At 50.3% G+C, this 17,650-nt stretch overlaps 1 protein-coding gene across 4 annotated transcripts in view; it reads left to right on the top strand.

Moving 5' to 3' along the window:
- The window catches only part of PELP1 (proline, glutamate and leucine rich protein 1), a 30,211-nt gene extending 14,571 nt beyond the window's left edge, over window positions 1-15,640 (top strand). The window contains exons 4-17 of one of the 4 annotated variants that reach the window (XM_045375586.3): window positions 4,035-4,184; window positions 4,408-4,479; window positions 10,250-10,309; window positions 10,551-10,701; window positions 10,896-11,022; window positions 11,174-11,261; window positions 11,686-11,774; window positions 11,854-11,970; window positions 12,082-12,229; window positions 12,365-12,524; window positions 13,362-13,417; window positions 13,629-13,793; window positions 13,878-15,332; window positions 15,493-15,640. In XM_045375586.3, coding sequence (XP_045231521.2) covers window positions 4,035-4,184; window positions 4,408-4,479; window positions 10,250-10,309; window positions 10,551-10,701; window positions 10,896-11,022; window positions 11,174-11,261; window positions 11,686-11,774; window positions 11,854-11,970; window positions 12,082-12,229; window positions 12,365-12,524; window positions 13,362-13,417; window positions 13,629-13,793; window positions 13,878-15,332; window positions 15,493-15,585 — 2,931 coding nt within the window. In that variant the 3' untranslated portion in view covers window positions 15,586-15,640. Of the gene's footprint in view, window positions 1-4,034; window positions 4,185-4,407; window positions 4,480-10,249; window positions 10,310-10,550; window positions 10,702-10,895; window positions 11,023-11,173; window positions 11,262-11,685; window positions 11,775-11,853; window positions 11,971-12,081; window positions 12,230-12,364; window positions 12,525-13,361; window positions 13,418-13,586; window positions 13,794-13,877; window positions 15,333-15,492 lie in introns of all 4 variants that reach the window. The other 3 variants (XM_005582572.5, XM_074018288.1, XM_045375588.3) reach the window with 3 other exon arrangements.
- The last annotated feature ends 2,010 nt before the right edge of the window (window positions 15,641-17,650 follow it).

Genomic DNA, 17,650 nt, shown 5'->3' with positions numbered 1-17,650 from the left:
TCGATCTCCTGACCTTGTGATCCGCCCGCCTCGGCCTCCCAAAGTGCTGGGATTACAGGCGTGAGCCACCGCGCCCGGCCTTAACAAGCATTTCTAAGCACATACGGCAGGCCTGGGGTGTACCAAGCTCTGGGGAGACAGCGAGATGTACGTGGCCCTGCTTTCTTGGTGCTCAGAGTCTAGCACTTTTTCTGTGAAGTATATGTTTGCAAATAGGAAGTGTTTATGCTTTTTGAACCACATATAGTTTCTATTGTATATTGTTTGTTTTCCAATCCTTTAAAATGTAAAAGCCATTCTTAGTTTGTGGGCTATGCAAAAACAGGCACCCAAAGACCATCATTTGCTGATTCCTGTTCTAGTTGAAGATACTTCTTTTTTTTTTTTTTTTTTGAGATGGAATTTTGCTGTGTCGCCCAGGCTGGAGTGCAGTGGCGTGATCTCGGCTCACTGCAACCTCTGCCTCCCAGGTTCAAGCGATTCTCCTGCCTCAGCCTCCCAAGTAGCTGGGACTACAGGTGCGTGCCACCTCGCCCGGCTAGTTTTTTGTATTTTTTAGTAGAGACGGGGTTTCACCGTGTTAGCCAGGATGGTCTCGATCTCCTGACCTCGTGATCTGCCCGTCTCGGCCTCCCAAAGTGCTGGGATTACAGGCTTGAGCCACCGCGCCCGGCCCTTTTTTTTTTTTTTTTTGAGATGGAGTCTAGCTGTGTGGCCCAGGCTGGAGAGCAGTGGCCCAGTCTTGGCTCACTGCAACCTCCGCCTCCCAGGTTCAGGCGATTTTCCTGTCTCAGTCTCCTGAATAGCTGGATTACAGGCGCCCATCACCATACCTGGCTAATTTTTGTATTTTTCGTAGAGACGGGGTTTCGCCATGTTGGCCAGGCTGGTCTTGAATTCCTGGCCTCAGGTGATCCACCCACCTTGGCCTTCCAAAGTGTGGGATTACAGGAGCCACCAATCCCAGCCCTTTTTTTGTTCTTTTTTTTTTCTTTAAGACATGGTTTCATTTTGTCACCCGGGCTGGAATATAGTGTTGTGATTATGGCTCAGTGTAGCCTTGACATTTCGTGCTGACATCAGTACCCCCCACCGCCCCGACCAATAGCAGAGATTATAGGAGCCACCAATCCCAGCCCTTTTTTGTTCTTTTTTTTTCTTTAAGACATGGTTTCATTTTGTCACCCGGGCTGGAATATAGTGTTGTGATTATGGCTCACTGTAGCCTTGACATTTCGTGCTGACATCAGTACCCCCACCGCCCCCACCAATAGCGGAGACTACAGGCGTACACCACCACCCACTAGTAATTAAAAAAATGTTTTTGTACAGATGGGTTCTTGCTATGTTGTCCAGGCTGGTCTCAAACTCCTGGGCTTAAGCAGTCCTCCCACCTTGGCCTCCCAAAGTGTGGAATTATAGGTGTGTGCCACCGTGCCTGGCCTGGCATCTTTTACTAGGGGGAAGAGTCTTCAGTGTTTAGATGGCAGTTGAAACTGAGGATGAGATTATCAAAATAAGTCCTTTTATGGACTGGATTTTAAAGCACATCACACTTAATGGTCAGGTAGAGGAAGATGAACTTACGAAGGAGACTGAGACAGGCCAACAGCAAGAAGAAGATAACCAGGATTGTGGGCTGGAGGGGGCCAAGTGAAGACCCCTTGAGGGATGAGGGAGGAGTTATTTCTGTATGTGCCTCCTGAGGTGGGACAAGATGCAGACTGAGAATCGTTGATCAGGTTAGCAGCATGGGTGGTAAGACCATAGTGAGAGTGGTTCTGCTGGAGCAGTGGATGCTGAAGCCAGACTGGCTCGGGATGAGAAGCAAATGGGAGAAGGGAAACGGAAGGAGGGAAGATGGGAAATCCTTTCAAGATGCTGGGCTCTAATGGATGATGAGAGAGAGAAATGGGGTGATTACTGGGATTTGGCAAGTGAAGTATGGGCTCGAGAAAAGACTTTTTCGGTGGCTCATGCCTGTGATCCCAGCACTTTGGGAGGCTGAGGCAGGCAGATAATGAGGTCAGGAGTTCAAGACCAGCCTGGCTAACATGGTGTAACCCCATCTCTACTAAAAATACAAAAATTAACCGGGCATGGTGGTGTGTGCCTGTAATCCCAGCTACTAGGGAGGCTGAGGCAGGAGAATTACTTGAACGAGGACCCAGGAGGCGGAGGTTGCAGTGAGCCAAGATCATGCCGCTGCACTCCAGCCTGGGCTACAGAGGGAAACTGCATCTCAAAATCAATCAATAAATAAAATGAAAAAGACAAGCCTTTTTAAGATGGGAGAGACTTGAGCTGTATAAATGTCAGTGGGAAGAGTCCGTGTGATGGGGACTGGTTAGAAATTCAAGGGAGATAAAGCCAGTGAAAGTGTAAGGTTCTGAGAGGAAGGGAGGGGACAGTATTGAAAGCACAGTGGAGGGACTGTCTTTGGGTAGGAAGAGGGCAGGAGAGAGTGGATAGTGTGAAGATGAAATTTCAAGGTTTGGGAGTGGGAAGCGAAGGCTGTTTTATTAGGTTGGTGCAAAAGTAATTGCTGTTTTTATAGTTCCTTGTAATTATCTCTGGGCTTCAGTTTTTTCTGTGAAGTTATGAGCAAGGTTAAGCAGGTGACAGTGGTGGGAGAAGTAGTGAGTTGGGAGTTGGAGGAGAAAACTTAAGTAGCAGAGTTAACCAGAGAGAAATGCGGTAGGATTACTGGACAGTGATGAGGGCCTGTGTGTCGTTGGTAGGCCTGCCTGTTTTTGCTTCGTAAGTATTCTCTTTTTTTTTGACACATAGCCTCCTCTCGTCTAGCAGGAGATATGTGCTGGATGCTTTTTCCTTAGATATATATTAATTTTCTAAGGAAGTCCTTTTAAATTCAAACTTTTTTTCTCCATGAGTTCCAGGGTGAGTTTGAGCCAGCTAGTAGCAACTTCAAAGAGGTGGGGCAGTTTTGTTATGACTGAGGCTTAGTTTTCAGTCTGAAAAGTGCTCTTCTCCCTTTCTAGCAGGGAACATTAGTATGAGATCATTGGAAAATTCTTCTAGGGCTGCGGTGAGCCGAGATTGCGCCTCTGCATTCTAGCCTGGGTGACAGAGTGAGACTTTGTCTCAAAGTGAAAAAAAAAAAGGGGGGGGGGCTGGGCACCGTGGCTCACGCCTATAATCCTAGCACTTTGGGAGTCTGAGGTGGGCGGATCACATGACTCCGAGAGTTCAAGACCAGCCTGGCCAATGTGGCAAAACCCTGTCTCTACTAAAAATACAAAAATATGCCAGGCATGATGGTCCATGCGTGTAATCCCAGCTACTCAGGAGGCTGAGGCATGAGAATCGCTTGAACCCGGGAGTCAGAGGTTGCAGTGAGCTGAGATTGCCTCAGTGCATTCCATCCTGGGGTACAGAGCAAGACCCTGTCTCAAAAAGAAAAGAAAACTCGGCCAGGCGCGGTGGCCCACACCTGTAATCCCAGCACTTTGGGAGGCCGAGACAGGCGGATCACGAGGTCAGGAGATTGAGACCATCCTGGCTAACACGAAGAAAACCCGTCTCTAGTAAAAATATAAAAAATTAGCCTGGCGTGGTGGTGGGCGCCTGTAGTCCCAGCTACCCGGGAGACTGAGGCAGGAGAATGGTGTGAACCCGGGAGGCAGAGCTTGCAGTGAGCCGAGATCGCGCCACTGCACTCCAGCCTGACTGAGTGAGACTCTGTTTAAAAAAAAAAAAGAAAACTCTTCCAGTTAATCAGGTCTTTAAGGTATGGCTTTGTTACTCTTTTTTTCCCCACACAAATTCCTGGGACCCCAGATACCCCTAGAACCCTTAATAGTAAAACGTAAACACATGTCCTTTCTGTAGACAGAGATGTTACTCTTGGATACTCCATGCCTCCGTGCCCTCTTTTCCGCCAGGTAGTGGCTTGGATGGTCATGCTGACATTAACTGGTGTTTCTCAGAATGCTTGTATTGCAGTGCCTCCTGCTGCTCTTTGGTGACAGTCGAGGTGAGTCTGGAAGCACAAGACACTATTTTTTCTTTAGACCCAGGACCCACCTGCCACAATGGAGCTGGCTGTGGCTGTCCTGAGGGACCTCCTCCGATATGCAGCCCAGCTGCCTGCACTGTTCCGGGATATCTCCATGAACCACCTCCCTGGCCTTCTCACCTCCCTGCTGGGCCTCAGGCCAGAGGTGAGATGTCTCCCCGGGCCCTTCCCTATGTCCCCCACACAGTCCTCACCTTCTCACACTGTTTAATTTGTTGATGGAAATGACTGGGGAATAGGATTGAAGAAGTGAGAAGAGGGAGGGGCTGAGAAAAAGTGATTTCTGGAGAAGGGCCCTTGCCGGGTGCTGGGGGAGATGGAATATGGTGATGTGGTGCTCTCGGCCTCTCACTTTGTTTTTCCTATAGTGTGAGCAGTCAGCATTGGAAGGAATGAAGGCTTGTATGACCTATTTCCCTCGGGCTTGTGGTTCTCTCAAAGTAAGTATTTATGCACTCCTCTCCTCACCAGTGTAAGCCTTGAGAGCTCTTACCTCAGATTCCTGTCCTGAGATTCCTCAGCACCTATCTTCTGATTATCCTTTAAAGTGACCAATCTCCACAGCTACACTTCTACCACATTGTAGCACTCATCTCACTGAATCCTCATTCTTCCAGAGAAATTGGAATCAAGAACCTTGCCTAAGATCAGCAGGCATGGGAACCTGTATCTGCTTGATGCCTAAGCCAGACTCTAAACCATGGGCTCCTTCCTTTTTCTGCCTTGCCTTTTCTGTATCTCTTAAAATGCCCTGCCCACTTTTCTACCATCCTGTCTTTTTTTTGAGACAAGGTCTTACTCTGTTGCCCAGGCTGGGGTGCAGTGGCACACACTTGGCTCACTGTAGCCTTGACCTCGTGGGCTCAAGCAATTCTCCCACCTCGGCTTCCCAAGTAGCTGGGACTAAGGCGTGTGCCACCACACCCAGCTAATTATTAATTTTTTTGTAGGAAGTCTCGCTATGTTACCCAGGCTGGTCTTGAACTCCTGACCTCAAGTGATCCTCTTCCCTCAGCTTCCCAAAGTGCTGGGATTATAGGTGTGAGCCAGTGTGCCTGGCCCCCTTTCTATCTTACTTTATTCCTTTTTTAAAATCTTTTTTTGGTTTTTAATCTTCACATCATATCTTTATTATTATTTTTTTGAGACGGAGTCTCACTCTGTCGCCAGGCTGGAGTGCAGTGGTGTGATTTTGGCTCACTGCAACCTCCTCCTCCTGGGTTCAAGCAATTCTCCTTCCTCGGCCTCCCCAGTAGCTGGGACTACAGGTGCATACCACCACGCCCAGCTAATTTTTGTATTTTTAGTATAGACGGGGTTTCACCATGTTGGCCAGGATGGTCTCGATCTCTTGACCTTGTGATCCGCCTGCCTTGGCTTCCCAAAGTGCTGGGATTACGGGCATTAGCTACTGCACCCGGCCATTTTATTTTTATTTTGAGAGAGAGTCTCTGTCGCCCAGACTGGAGTGCAGTGGCGTGATCTCGGCTTACTGCAAGTTCCACCCCTCGGGTTCCAAGTGATTTTCGTGCCTTAGCCTCTGAGTAGCTGGGATTACAGACGTATGCGAGTAGCTGGGCTTACCGACGACGTATGCCACCACGCCCAGCTAATTTTTGTGTTTTTAGTAGAGACAAGGTATCACCATGTTGACCAGGCTGGTCTTGAACTCCTGGCCCCATGTGATCCTCCTGCCTCAGCCTCCCAAAGTGTTGGGATTATAGGCATGAGCCACCTGCGCACCCAGCCTTTACTTTATTTTTGAAGATCTTGTAATTTTATCTGGGAATGCTTCCTGACCCATCACTTCCCTAGGACAATTGCCCCAACACTTCTTTCTGCGTATATTCCTGTTTAAACTCCCTCTGTCACTTCCTGACCCCTTCCTGCCAGTTGTCATGACGCATACAAGGTAACTGTACAAACAGGGTCTGTGTGGGTCAGATGATGGAGGAGGTCAGGAGAGGAATTACAGTTTTGTTTTTAAGGAGATGCAATAACATACATGAATGGATTACAGATTCTACTGAAGCAGTCACAGTTAAAGGGCCATTTGTAATTGGCACATTTGTTGTTTGCGGTATAATTGGATGCCAGCTGTACTTAAGAACAAGTAGGTGTTCCCTGTAGATTAAATGTTCTCTCTTATTTTGTTATATTCACCATTGGTTTGATAAACGATTGGACACCTGCTTACTAAGATGGAAGCACAAATCTCTAGAGAGCTGGAATTTGTGGCAAATTAGTAATTTTTTTGTTTAACTGGTGGAGTTAACTGTATTGGCTGTTAGTATTGTTAGTCAAGGGGGAGTTTGCTATTCAAGTTGTCTTGAAAGAGGTTATGAGGCTGGGCGTGGTGGCTCACGCCTGTAATCCCACCACTTTGGGAGGCCAAGGCAGGTGGATTGCATGAGCTCAGGAGTTCGAGACCAGCCTGGGCAACACAGTGAAACCTCGCCTCTACTAAAATACAAAAAATTAGCTGGGCGTGGCGGTGTGAGCCTGTAGTCCCAGCTGCTCGGGAGGCTGAGGCAGAAGAATTGCTTGGACCCAGGAGGCGGAGGTTGCAGTGAGCCGAAATCGTGCCACTGTACTCCAGCCTGGGTGGCAGAGCGAGACTCTGTCTCCAAAAACTAAAAAAAAGAAAGTGAGATTAATGTGGTTCTGTGACCAAAGAAAGAAAGTAAGCTCTTGGAGGGAAAGGGAACTGGTCTAGTGGGTGCCCACTGCCATTCACTCTCCTGAGTGTGTAAGATGTGTTGTCTCATTTTATCATTGTAATTATTCTGTGGAATTGGTATCATTGCATTTTACAGAGGAGAAAACCAGCGAGCGGAGAGGGACTTAAGTGACGTAAGCAAAGGTTGTATTATCTGGTCATTGTAAAACCGGGGCAGATAGCAGCTCTAACCAATTGTTAGTGGCTGTGTAGCTTGCTGGCCTGGGAAGGACTGTGAGTCAGAGTTCCACTGGCCTGAGCGCTGTGATCAGGGAGTGGTACCTGCTGTGGCTTTAGTAACTGGTTACTCGCAGTATCTGAAAAGTGCCTGAGCAGATGCTGGTTCTGAGTGAGCACGGGGTTGTGTCCTTGCTGGTTCCTTGTTTTCATGCGAACGCCACTCATCACAGCTCATAGACTCTTTGGGTAGGCAGGGTGGGACTTTTTGTCAAGAAGGTATTTGGAGTGACTTATCGATTTTGTTAAAGTTTAGCAGAGGTTATTTACTGAGGTTTTACTAGGTTTAGTAAAAATTGGTTATCTTGTCAAATGTTCTGTAAGTTAACCTCTCAAATGACACAGGCCCACAGTTTGTCCCTGAACAAAGGTTTGGTTTTACTGCAAAAGTCTATTTTGATTCAGCTTTGTTCGGTATTACCTTTATCTACCTGCATCCCCCCATGAAAGGGGAAATTGAATGTTACTTACCGGGTAGAAGTGTGAATAGTAAGAGTTAAGGAGACTAGAATGCTAAGTGTTCTTTTGCTGTTGCTTTTTTAGTTTCAGTGTGAGTAGTCAGGAGAATTTATCTATAATTCACAACCTTTCATCAGACCATCGAACTTAAGGCCTGCATTTTGAGTACCCTTTCCAAACAAACAAATGTTCCTGTGTCCTTGCAGGGAGTGTCTACCTTTATTTCCCTAAGAATCAAGTGTCATCTGCCAGGAGTTTGAGACCAGCCTGGCCTACATGGTGAAACCCTACCTCTACCAAAAATACAAAACAATTAGCTGGGTTTGGTGGTGCGCGCCTGTGGTTCCAGCTACTCAGAGCTTTGAGGCAGGAGATCCCCTGAAGCTGGGAGGCGGAGGTTGCAGTGAGCGGAGATCGTGGCACTGCACTGTAGCCTGGGTAACAGAGTGAGACCCTGTCTCAAAAAAAAAAAACAAAAAACAAAACAGTGAGCCGTGGCACCGCACTCAAGCCTGGGTGACAGAGTGAGACCCTGTCTCAAAAAAAAAAAAAAAAAAAAGGGTCATCTGGAGAACTTCCCTCTGTTGAGGGTGTGGAGGATTTGGCTTTGTCGGTTGCCAGCACTTCAGATAAGAATCTGTTATGCAGAGGCTGCAGGGGCCATTTGCACTTGGACAGTCTAGCAGACTAGTACTTAGGGAAACTGGTAATTGCCGTTTTGAAGTGTGTTTTCTGTTACATTTCTGTGTGTTTTCTGTTACATTCCCCAGATACTCTCAGGGTAATTGCAGACTCCAAGCTCAGGGTTACTCCTCCCAAGTAATGTGAATCAAGCATTCTGAGTCCATGAGGTCAATTCCTGCAGAGACTTGAACTCATTTCCTTCGGCTTGCCACATTGATGAGCAGTTCCTCGGAATGGGTGGGAAGAGACTAAGCCACTCTTGAGAGAGCCCCAGGACGTGCTCTGGGTGTGCGCATTTTGGGTGAACTGTTCCAAGGGAGCCATCACTTTGGTTTGCTTTGTGAGTCAGCCAGGGCAGACCTGTGGTTAGAGCCGTGTCACTTCACCGTACACTGCTTTATTGCAGTCACATAAGCAGACTTCTGTTGGCCTCAGCCCAGCTTTTTGAGCCTTTTTTGGAGATAGGATCTCGCTCTGTGACCCAGGAGCACAGTGTTAAGATTGTAGCTCACTGTAACCTTGAACTCCTGGGCTCAAGTGATCCTCCCGTGTCAGTCTCCCAAGTAGCTAGGGTACAGGTGTGCGCCACCAGGATGTCTCGGGGAAAACGTGAGCCTGCTCTTTCCCCTTCTCTCTGTGTTGCCAGTGTTGGCTCCAGATTCTTGTTTTTCTGTATGCTTGTCTTATTGCCTTACTCTTTTTTTTTTTTCCCCCCCGAGAAGGAGTCTTGCTCTGTCACCTAGGCCGGAGTGCAGTGGCGTGATCTCGGCTCACTGCACCTTCTGCCTCCTGGGTTCAAGCAATTCTGCCTCCCAAGTAGCTGGGATTACAGGTGCCTGCCACCGTGCCCAATTAATTTTTGTATTTTTAGTAGAGACGGGGTTTCACCATGTTGGCCAGGCTGGTCTTGAACTCCTGACCTCGTGATCTGCCCACCTCAGTCTCCCAAAGTGCCAGGATTTCAGCTATGAGCCACCACGCCCGGCCTTTTTTTTTTCTTTTTGAGACAGGGTCTCACTCTCATCACCCAGGCTGGAGTACACTGACTGGCGTGATCTCGGTTCTGGGCTTGGGCGGTCCTCCCACCTCAGCCTCCCAAGTAACTGGGACTACAGGCATATGCCACCACACCCGACTAAGTTTTTGTATTTTTAGTAGAGATAGGGTTTCTTCATGTTGCCCAGACTGGTTTCAAACTCCTTGGCTCCAGTGATCCGCCTGCCTTGGTCTCCCAAAGTGCCTGGATTACAGGTGTGAGCTACTGCACCCAGCCTGTGCTTTTATATTGACATGTTAAGTAATAAGATCTAGGAGCAGGTCTTACATCAACTGTAATTGCAAATTAGTGATTCATGTGAATGATATTTCAGGATGTGTTACAATTATAATGTGACATGAAAATGATTCTATTAGTGACAGTCACAGGTATTGCTGATACTACTGTGGCTATTTGTCTGCATTTATAAGTAAAGAAAACACTACATTTCACAAATAGGTTAGTGGGAGTAATTTTTTTCCCCATCCATGTTCACAGGCCCCTTTGATTGTATACCCAACTAAACTGTGGTTCTCAGGTTAGACATTCCTGCCCTAGCACCTTCACATAGCACGTGGAGAAAGTGCTGAATGACAGATCGCTACCCCGAGGCTTGCTGCCTTACTTCTGCTCTAGCAGCCAGCCTTCTTTTTTGACCTTGTCCTGCCCTCGTACCTCTGGTTAGTGTCTTAACTTCCAGCTTGGACCCTCATTTTTGTGTGTGAGCTGGTAGAGAGTTGGAGTGTGGAGATTGTTTTTTAGTACTAGGTCCTTTTGACTTGAGGGAAAATTTTTGCAAAAACTGTCAAGGAGGAAGCCCAGCTGTCTGTGGGACAGGGCCAGACGCCTTTCCCTGCAGGCAGGAAGCCGAGGACCAGAGCTGGCGTTGAGGAGTCCTTCTACCATGAAAGCATGTCCGTGCCCGGTGTTGATGCCCCGTAGAGGGCTTTGCTTCTTGTGTCTACAGGAAAAACAAGACCTGGGCTTAGAGTCTGCTGCTGGGAACAGATGGGGTGTACATCTCTGGCTCTCAGAGCTGGCTCACCGGCCTCTTCCTTTTTCCCTCCACATCCAGGGCAAGCTGGCCTCATTTTTTCTGTCTAGGGTGGATGCCTTGAGCCCTCAGCTCCAACAGGTAAAGGGCAGGGAGGGAGAGGGAGAGCCCGGGGATCTGAGTCTGGAGTGTCTTTTGCTGCTCCTCCTCAGCTTTTCTGTCCTGCCTTCGTGTACCCATCTGGGTCCTTTGGCCTCATTGTCCCATCTCAGGTTTCCCTCAGAGCTCTCTGATCTCCATCTCTTTGGGCGTTAGTGGGGCTGGGGGTTCTGTGGCTGGGCTGGATCCCCATCTGACCAGGTTTCTGTCCTTTGTCCCGCAGTTGGCCTGTGAGTGTTATTCCCGGCTGCCCTCGTTAGGGGCTGGCTTTTCCCAAGGCCTGAAGCACACTGAGAGCTGGGAGCAGGAGCTACACAGTCTGCTGGCCTCACTGCACACCCTGCTGGGGGCCCTGTATGAGGGAGCAGAGACCGGTAGGGACCAGGGCTGCTAGTCAGTGCAACAATGCTGAGGAAGTGTGGCAGGAAGGAACGGGAGGGAGCCCAGAGACAAGGGGCAGTTGGTTTTGGGGGATAATGGGTTAGAATACAGGCAGGTTGTCCACCAGAAATGACAGAGGAGGGGATGGAAGAAAGACAGGGTACAGGGTAGTTGTGCTTCTGCCCAGCTCCTGTGCAGAACGAAGGCCCTGGGGTGGAGATGCTGCTGTCCTCAGAAGATGGCGATGCCCATGTCCTTCTCCGGCTTCGGCAGAGGTTTTCGGGACTGGCCCGCTGCCTAGGGCTCATGCTCAGGTGTGTGGGGGTGTTGGAGGGAGCGGAGGCATGGAGCAGGAGGGGTTGATGAGAGAGTGTCACCTTCATCATGAGAAAGGAGATGAAGGTGGGTGTGGGAGTTATACCAGGGAGCCTGCTCTGAGGGTCTCCCTGCTCTGATTCTCTTTAGCTCTGAGTTTGGAGCTCCCGTGTCCGTCCCTGTGCAGGAAATCCTGGATTTTATCTGCCGGACCCTCAGCGTCAGTAGCAAGAATATTGTAAGTGGGATTTGTCATCTCTTCACAGCCCTTGCTCAGGACACCAGGCAACCAGGAAAGTACTGGGGACCTGAGTCTCCCCGAACAGTGTCATCCTGGATCGTCCCAGACAGCTTCCTACTTTTGTCCAAATATTGTTACTCTGTGTGTCCCAACACAGGTGCACACTGTCAGAGTGTAGCAAATGCTTCCTTGGGGGAGGGTGAATTTGGGGATCAGCTGAGTCATTGCTGAGAGGCCCAGCTATCCTTCTTACCTTCCATCCAGGGTCTGTTTTAGAGGATAGGGGTTTGATTTTGTTGGGAGAGTTGAGATCGGGGGTAGGTTTCTTACCTATGTGTACATATGTAAATAGTCTGTCCCTGTTTCTGTCTCTGGCTCTCACTTTCTTCCCCTACTCTGTCTTTGCCACTTTTTTCTCCAGAGCTTGCATGGAGATGGTCCCCTGCGGCTGCTGCTGCTGCCCTCTATCCACCTTGAGGCCTTGGACCTGCTGTCTGCACTCATCCTCGCGTGAGTGGGATTGGGCTGGCTGTGGTGAAGGGATGGGGGCGTGCCAGAAACAAGGATCACTCTTCCTTCTCTGCCCCAGATGTGGAAGCCGGCTCTTGCGCTTTGGGATCCTGATCAGCCGCCTGCTTCCCCAGGTCCTCAATTCCTGGAGCATCGGTAGAGATTCCCTCTCTCCCGGCCAGGAGAGGCCTTACAGGTGACCATCCAGGAAGGGAATAAAGATGAGAGGGGGTGAGGGGTGCAGTGGGCTGCGGCTTCTGGCATGTTGACACTCCATTCATATCCGTCCTCTTTGCTCATGGCACAGCACGGTTCGGACCAAGGTGTACGCGGTGTTAGAGCTGTGGGTGCAGGTTTGTGGGGCCTCGGCGGGAATGCTTCAGGGAGGAGCCTCTGGAGAGGCCCTGCTCACCCACCTGCTCAGTGACATCTCACCGCCAGCTGATGCCCTTAAGGTGAGGAGGCCTCGGCTCCATCTCAGGACTCATCCTGTGCCCTTTGACCAAATGTGCCTGCTCAGCACTGTCTACTGCGGCTGTCCTGCCTTCTTGTTTGCCTGTGGATGTGATTTATGTTTCCTCTGCCACCAGCTGCGTAGCCCGCGGGGGAGCCCTGATGGGAGTTTGCAGACTGGGAAGCCCAGCGCCCCCAAGAAGCTAAAGCTGGATGTGGGGGAAGCTATGGCCCCGCCAAGCCACCGGAAAGGGGATAGCAATGCCAACAGTGATGTGTGTGCGGCTGCACTCAAAGGTGGGGGAGGTCTGTGCCCTGGACCACTGGGGCTCAAATGGGACCCCATCCTTGCCCCTAGTGGGACTCCCCCACCTACTATACCCCTAGATGAAACTTTCTGGGGGAGAGTGCCCAGACCAGCCTTTGTCCACCGTGATAAGTGATCGCCCAAACAGCGGGTGAGGGGGACGTGCCTGTAAAATGCAGAGCCGGGCAGAAGCCTGCAGAGAGGCCAGGAGGAGGCGCCCAAGCAGCCGCCCTGTTGCCAGGGCTGCAGGCGGCCTCAGGTCCTGCGGTTAGACCGGGGACTCTGGTAGCTGACACTGCCCCTCCAAGGCCTCTGCTTCCTCCTGCGTTCAGCACATTCTTGGTGCATCCACTTTCTATCGGGCAGAGTTCTAGCACGTGGGGAAGCCTCCTCCCTGTGAAGTCGACATTCTCCGTAGGGTAGGCTGCCTGGAGGAGCTCCCTGCTCTCACCGTAACCACTGACCTGTCTACAGAGGTTACTAGTCGGATACTGTGCAGTTAATGGATGACTTTCCTCTGAGTCCCATATATCTCACTGCCTGCCACCCTATCCCATGGGAAGGGGAGAACTGATTGTCCCCAAATGTATAAATGCAAAATTATAAAATTTACAATTTTTTACTTACGTTGTCTCAATTAAATACTGTCAGTGGCCCTATACTGTAGAGGTACTTTTATGATCCCCATTTTCTAGTTGAGAAGTTGAATGACTTGGCCAAGATAGGCAGTGGCAGAGTTGATGCCCACGTTGGGCTATGTGCTTCAGAAGCCCTTGCTGTCAGTCCTGTTGGGAGCCTTCTCTTTACACACCATTCTTCTTCCCCAGGCCTCAGCCGGACCATCCTCATGTGTGGACCTCTCATCAAGGAGGAGACTCACAGGGTTAGTGGAGCCTCGTCCACTAATGAGGAGATGGGGGAAGGAGGGGCCCCTGCTCTGTACACACTGGGGGGTGTGGCCCAGAGGTGGGTCCATTCATACCTGGGAGTAGGCTCTGGAGAAGGGTTGGGTGGTCTTGGGGATGTTTCCAGGTGTGCTCTGTGCTTTTCAGAGACTGCATGATCTGGTCCTCCCCCTGGTCATGGGTGTCCAGCAGGGTGAGGTCCTAGGCAGCTCCCCGTACACGAGCTCCCGCTGCCGTCGTGAACTCTACTGCCTGCTGCTGGCACTGCTGCTGGCCCCTTCTCCTCGCTGCCCACCTCCTCTTGCCTGTGCCCTGCAAGCCTTCTCCCTCGGCCAGCGAGAAGATAGCCTTGAGGTAACTGTGATGGGCCAAACCCTCTTTGGTTCCTGGAGTCTCTTGTTTCCTGGTGCTCACACTTGCCCTTTCTTCTTTCCTCAGGTCTCCTCTTTCTGCTCAGAAGCACTGGTGACCTGTGCTGCTCTGACCCACCCCCGGGTTCCTCCCCTGCAGCCCATGGGCCCCACCTGCCCCACACCTGCTCCAGTTCCCCCTCCTGAGGCCCCATCGCCCTTCAGGGCCCCACCCTTCCATCCTCCGGGCCCCATGCCCTCAGTGGGCCCTATGCCCTCAGCAGGGCCCATGCCCTCAGCAGGACCCATGCCTTCAGCAGGCCCTGTGCCCTCGGCACGCCCTGGACCTCCCACCACAGCCAACCACCTAGGCCTTTCTGTCTCAGGCCTAGTGTCTGTCCCTCCCCGGCTTCTTCCTGGCCCCGAGAACCACCGGGCAGGCTCAAATGAGGACCCCATCCTTGCCCCTAGTGGGACTCCCCCACCTGCTATACCCCCAGATGAAACTTTTGGGGGGAGAGTGCCCAGACCAGCATTTGTCCACTATGATAAGGAGGAGGCATCTGATGTGGAGATCTCCTTGGAAAGTGACTCTGATGACAGCGTGGTGATCGTGCCCGAGGGGCTTCCCCCCCTGCCACCCCCACCACCCTCAGGTGCCACACCACCCCCTATAGCCCCCACTGGGCCACCAACAGCCTCCCCTCCTGTGCCAGCCAAGGAGGAGCCTGAAGAACTTCCTGCAGCCCCAGGGCCTCTCCCGCCACCCCCACCTCCGCCCCCGCCTGTTCCTGGTCCTGTGACGCTCCCTCCACCCCAGTTGGTCCCTGAAGGGACTCCTGGTGGGGGAGGACCCCCAGCCCTGGAAGAGGATTTGACGGTTATTAATATCAACAGCAGTGATGAAGAGGAGGAGGAAGAGGAAGAAGAGGAAGAAGAAGAAGAGGAAGAAGAGGAAGAGGAAGAAGACTTTGAGGAAGAGGAAGAGGATGAAGAGGAATATTTTGAAGAGGAAGAAGAGGAAGAAGAAGAGTTTGAAGAAGAGTTTGAGGAAGAAGAAGGTGAGTTAGAGGAAGAAGAAGAGGAGGAGGATGAGGAGGAGGAAGAAGAATTGGAAGAGGTGGAAGAGCTGGAGTTTGGCACAGCAGGAGGGGAGGTAGAAGAAGGTGGACCTCCACCCCCAACCCTGCCTCCAGCTCTGCCTCCCCCTGAGTCTCCCCCAAAGGTGCAGCCTGAGCCAGAACCAGAACCCGGGCTGCTGTTGGAAGTGGAGGAGCCAGGGGCAGAGGAGGAGCATGGGGCTGACACAGCTCCCACCCTGGCCCCTGAAGTGCTCCCCTCCCAGGGAGAGGTGGAGAGGGAAGAGGGGAGCCCCTCGGCAGGCCCCCCTCCCCAAGAGCTTGTTGAAGAAGAGCCCTCTGCTCCCCCAACCCTGCTGGAAGAGGGAACTGAGGATGGGGGTGACAGGGTACAGCCCCCACCAGAGACACCTGCAGAGGAAGAGATGGAGACAGAGACAGAGGCTGAAGCTCTCCAGGAAAAGGTGAGAGGGCCAGGCAGGGAAGGCACCTTGGGTGAGAAGGTGGGGCTGCCGGGAGAGTGGGTGGCAGCCGCTTATCTTAGGAGACGTTTGCCCAGCCTGAATCATTCTTCTGTGTGTGTGTGTATGACTATTCTGAATCTTGTATCTTTGTGCCTAAAAGGAGCAGGATGACACAGCTGCCATGCTGGCCGACTTCATCGATTGTCCCCCTGATGATGAGAAGCCACCGCCTCCCACAGAGCCTGACTCCTAGCCATCTTCTGCACCCCACTCTTTGTTTCCAATAAAGTTTTATGTCCTTAGATAGCGACCACTGCTTCTGCCTTTTGCCACACCTGGGTCCCCAGCCAGAAGCTCAGGTGTCTGCTGGGCTTTTCAGGGTATCCATAGTATTCCCCAGATGTCTCCATAGCTGTCCTCTTGTCGATGATCCAGAGAGGAACCATTGACATACGGGGGTAATGGACTGTCCCGTCACTCAGCACAATGGTGTCAGAATTGTAGGTTTCTGGCTGGATGCTAAACGTGCAGAATTGTGTGTAGGGTTGAGAATGAGGAGTTATAGAGACAGCCCTGCTTTCGTGTTTGTATTCGGGGTGGGAAACGTGTGGAGAATGTATGGGATTAAGTCTCCTAGTGAGTGGACCTGTGTCAACACACACATACCCACATGTGTGCGTGCTCAAACACATACGGCCCCTTGGTCTGAAAGGGCAGGCTGAGTGATTGCTCAGCCTATGGAAGTTTAGAAAATTAGGAAAAGGTGTGGAGCAGTTCAGTCATTGAATTCTGGGAAATTTGGACCTTACTCCAAGATAAAAGGACGTCCGTAGTGAGTATGTTGGGAATGAGCTGTTTTGGGGCTGGTCCTCATGACGGTTTCCCCCACAACTGCCTGGCAGGAGTTTGATAAGCTCACCCCAGGCCTTCCTGCTCACTCTTGAGGTGTGGACATTCCCCACCCAGTGTGTTATCTTTTTTCTTTTTTTGAGATAGACTCTTGCTCTGGCGCCCAGGCTGGAGTGCGGTGGCGTGATATCGGCTCACTGCAACCTCCGCCCCCTGGGTCCAAGCAGTTCTCTGCTTCAGCCTTCTAATAAGTAGCTGGGATTACAGGCGCCCGCCACCACCCGGCTAATTTTTGTATTTTTAGTGGAGATGAGGTTTCACCATGTTGGTCAGGCTGGTCTTGAACTCCTGAGCTCATGATCCACCTGCCTCGGCCTCCCAAAGTGCTGGGATTACAGGTGTGAACCACTGCACCCGGCCATCCCGGTATCTGTTTTCTTTAAGCAGTAATCCTGTTCTAGGCCTTGCTGGGATGGATGTGTGAGGATGAACCGAGAGATGTGTCTGTGAGAGGGTACAAAGGTGTGGGCTTGAACTAGGGGCCCCGTGATTTTTTTACTCAGTCAATTGAATCATGAACATAGGTAAAGTGCCTTTGCGATGCAGAAGAGGGAGTCATTTTTCCCAACATTTATCTTAAAGAGCCCTTTGAGGAGGTGGCATTTGAGCTAATTTTTGGAAACTTCAGTAGGATTTTAAAAAGTTACCCCTCAACTTGTTATTTCGAAAAATTTCAAGCAGAAAAGTGAGAACAGTACAATAGATAACCTTTGCCTAGATTTGCCAATTAATATTTAGTCATGTTAACTTTTATCCCTATAAACTGCATGTCTACATGTAGACGTATCTCTATTATACCATGTATCTGTCTAATCTATACATCTGTCTTTCTACACAGTTCTGTTTTCATGGGACCATGTGAAAGTCAGTTGTAGACATCATGGCCCTTCCCATCCCAAATTCTTTAACATAAATTATCTTCTAAGATTAAGGACGTTTTTCTGCATAATCATGATACTGTTATCAAACCTAAGAAAAATAACAGTAATCCAGTGATAATTGTGATATTAAAATTTTCCTATTCCTAAAATGTCTTATAGCTTTTTTTTCCTCCTCTGAGTTCAAGAGGAATTTCTTGTAGGTGGAGAAGGCCCTGGAAGGTTGAAGGATCACTGCAAGGACAAGGGTGTAGAGTGTGAAAAGTGCAATAATGGTTTTTCAGAAAGGGAAATAACCTGATTTCTGGAAACTAGATTGGTAAAGTTGACATCGATTCTGGGGAAGAGGCTAACAGAATTTTTTCTGATTTGAATTGTATTCTGAATAGGTAAAACATCCACGTGGTTCACAATTCAAGAGGTGCAAAAGGTTTGTTGAAAAGTCTCTTTAGCCACTGAGATTTTCTGCCAGAGCAGCCAGTATGATCAGTTTTTACATATTCATCTGGAGATAGTGTATGCACATACAAA

This window comes from Macaca fascicularis, chromosome 16 (genome assembly GCF_037993035.2).
Source record: "Macaca fascicularis isolate 582-1 chromosome 16, T2T-MFA8v1.1".
Taxonomy (NCBI): domain Eukaryota; kingdom Metazoa; phylum Chordata; class Mammalia; order Primates; family Cercopithecidae; genus Macaca; species Macaca fascicularis.
Note: the sequence above shows the minus strand (reverse complement) of the source record. Positions and strands in the feature narration are given on the sequence as shown.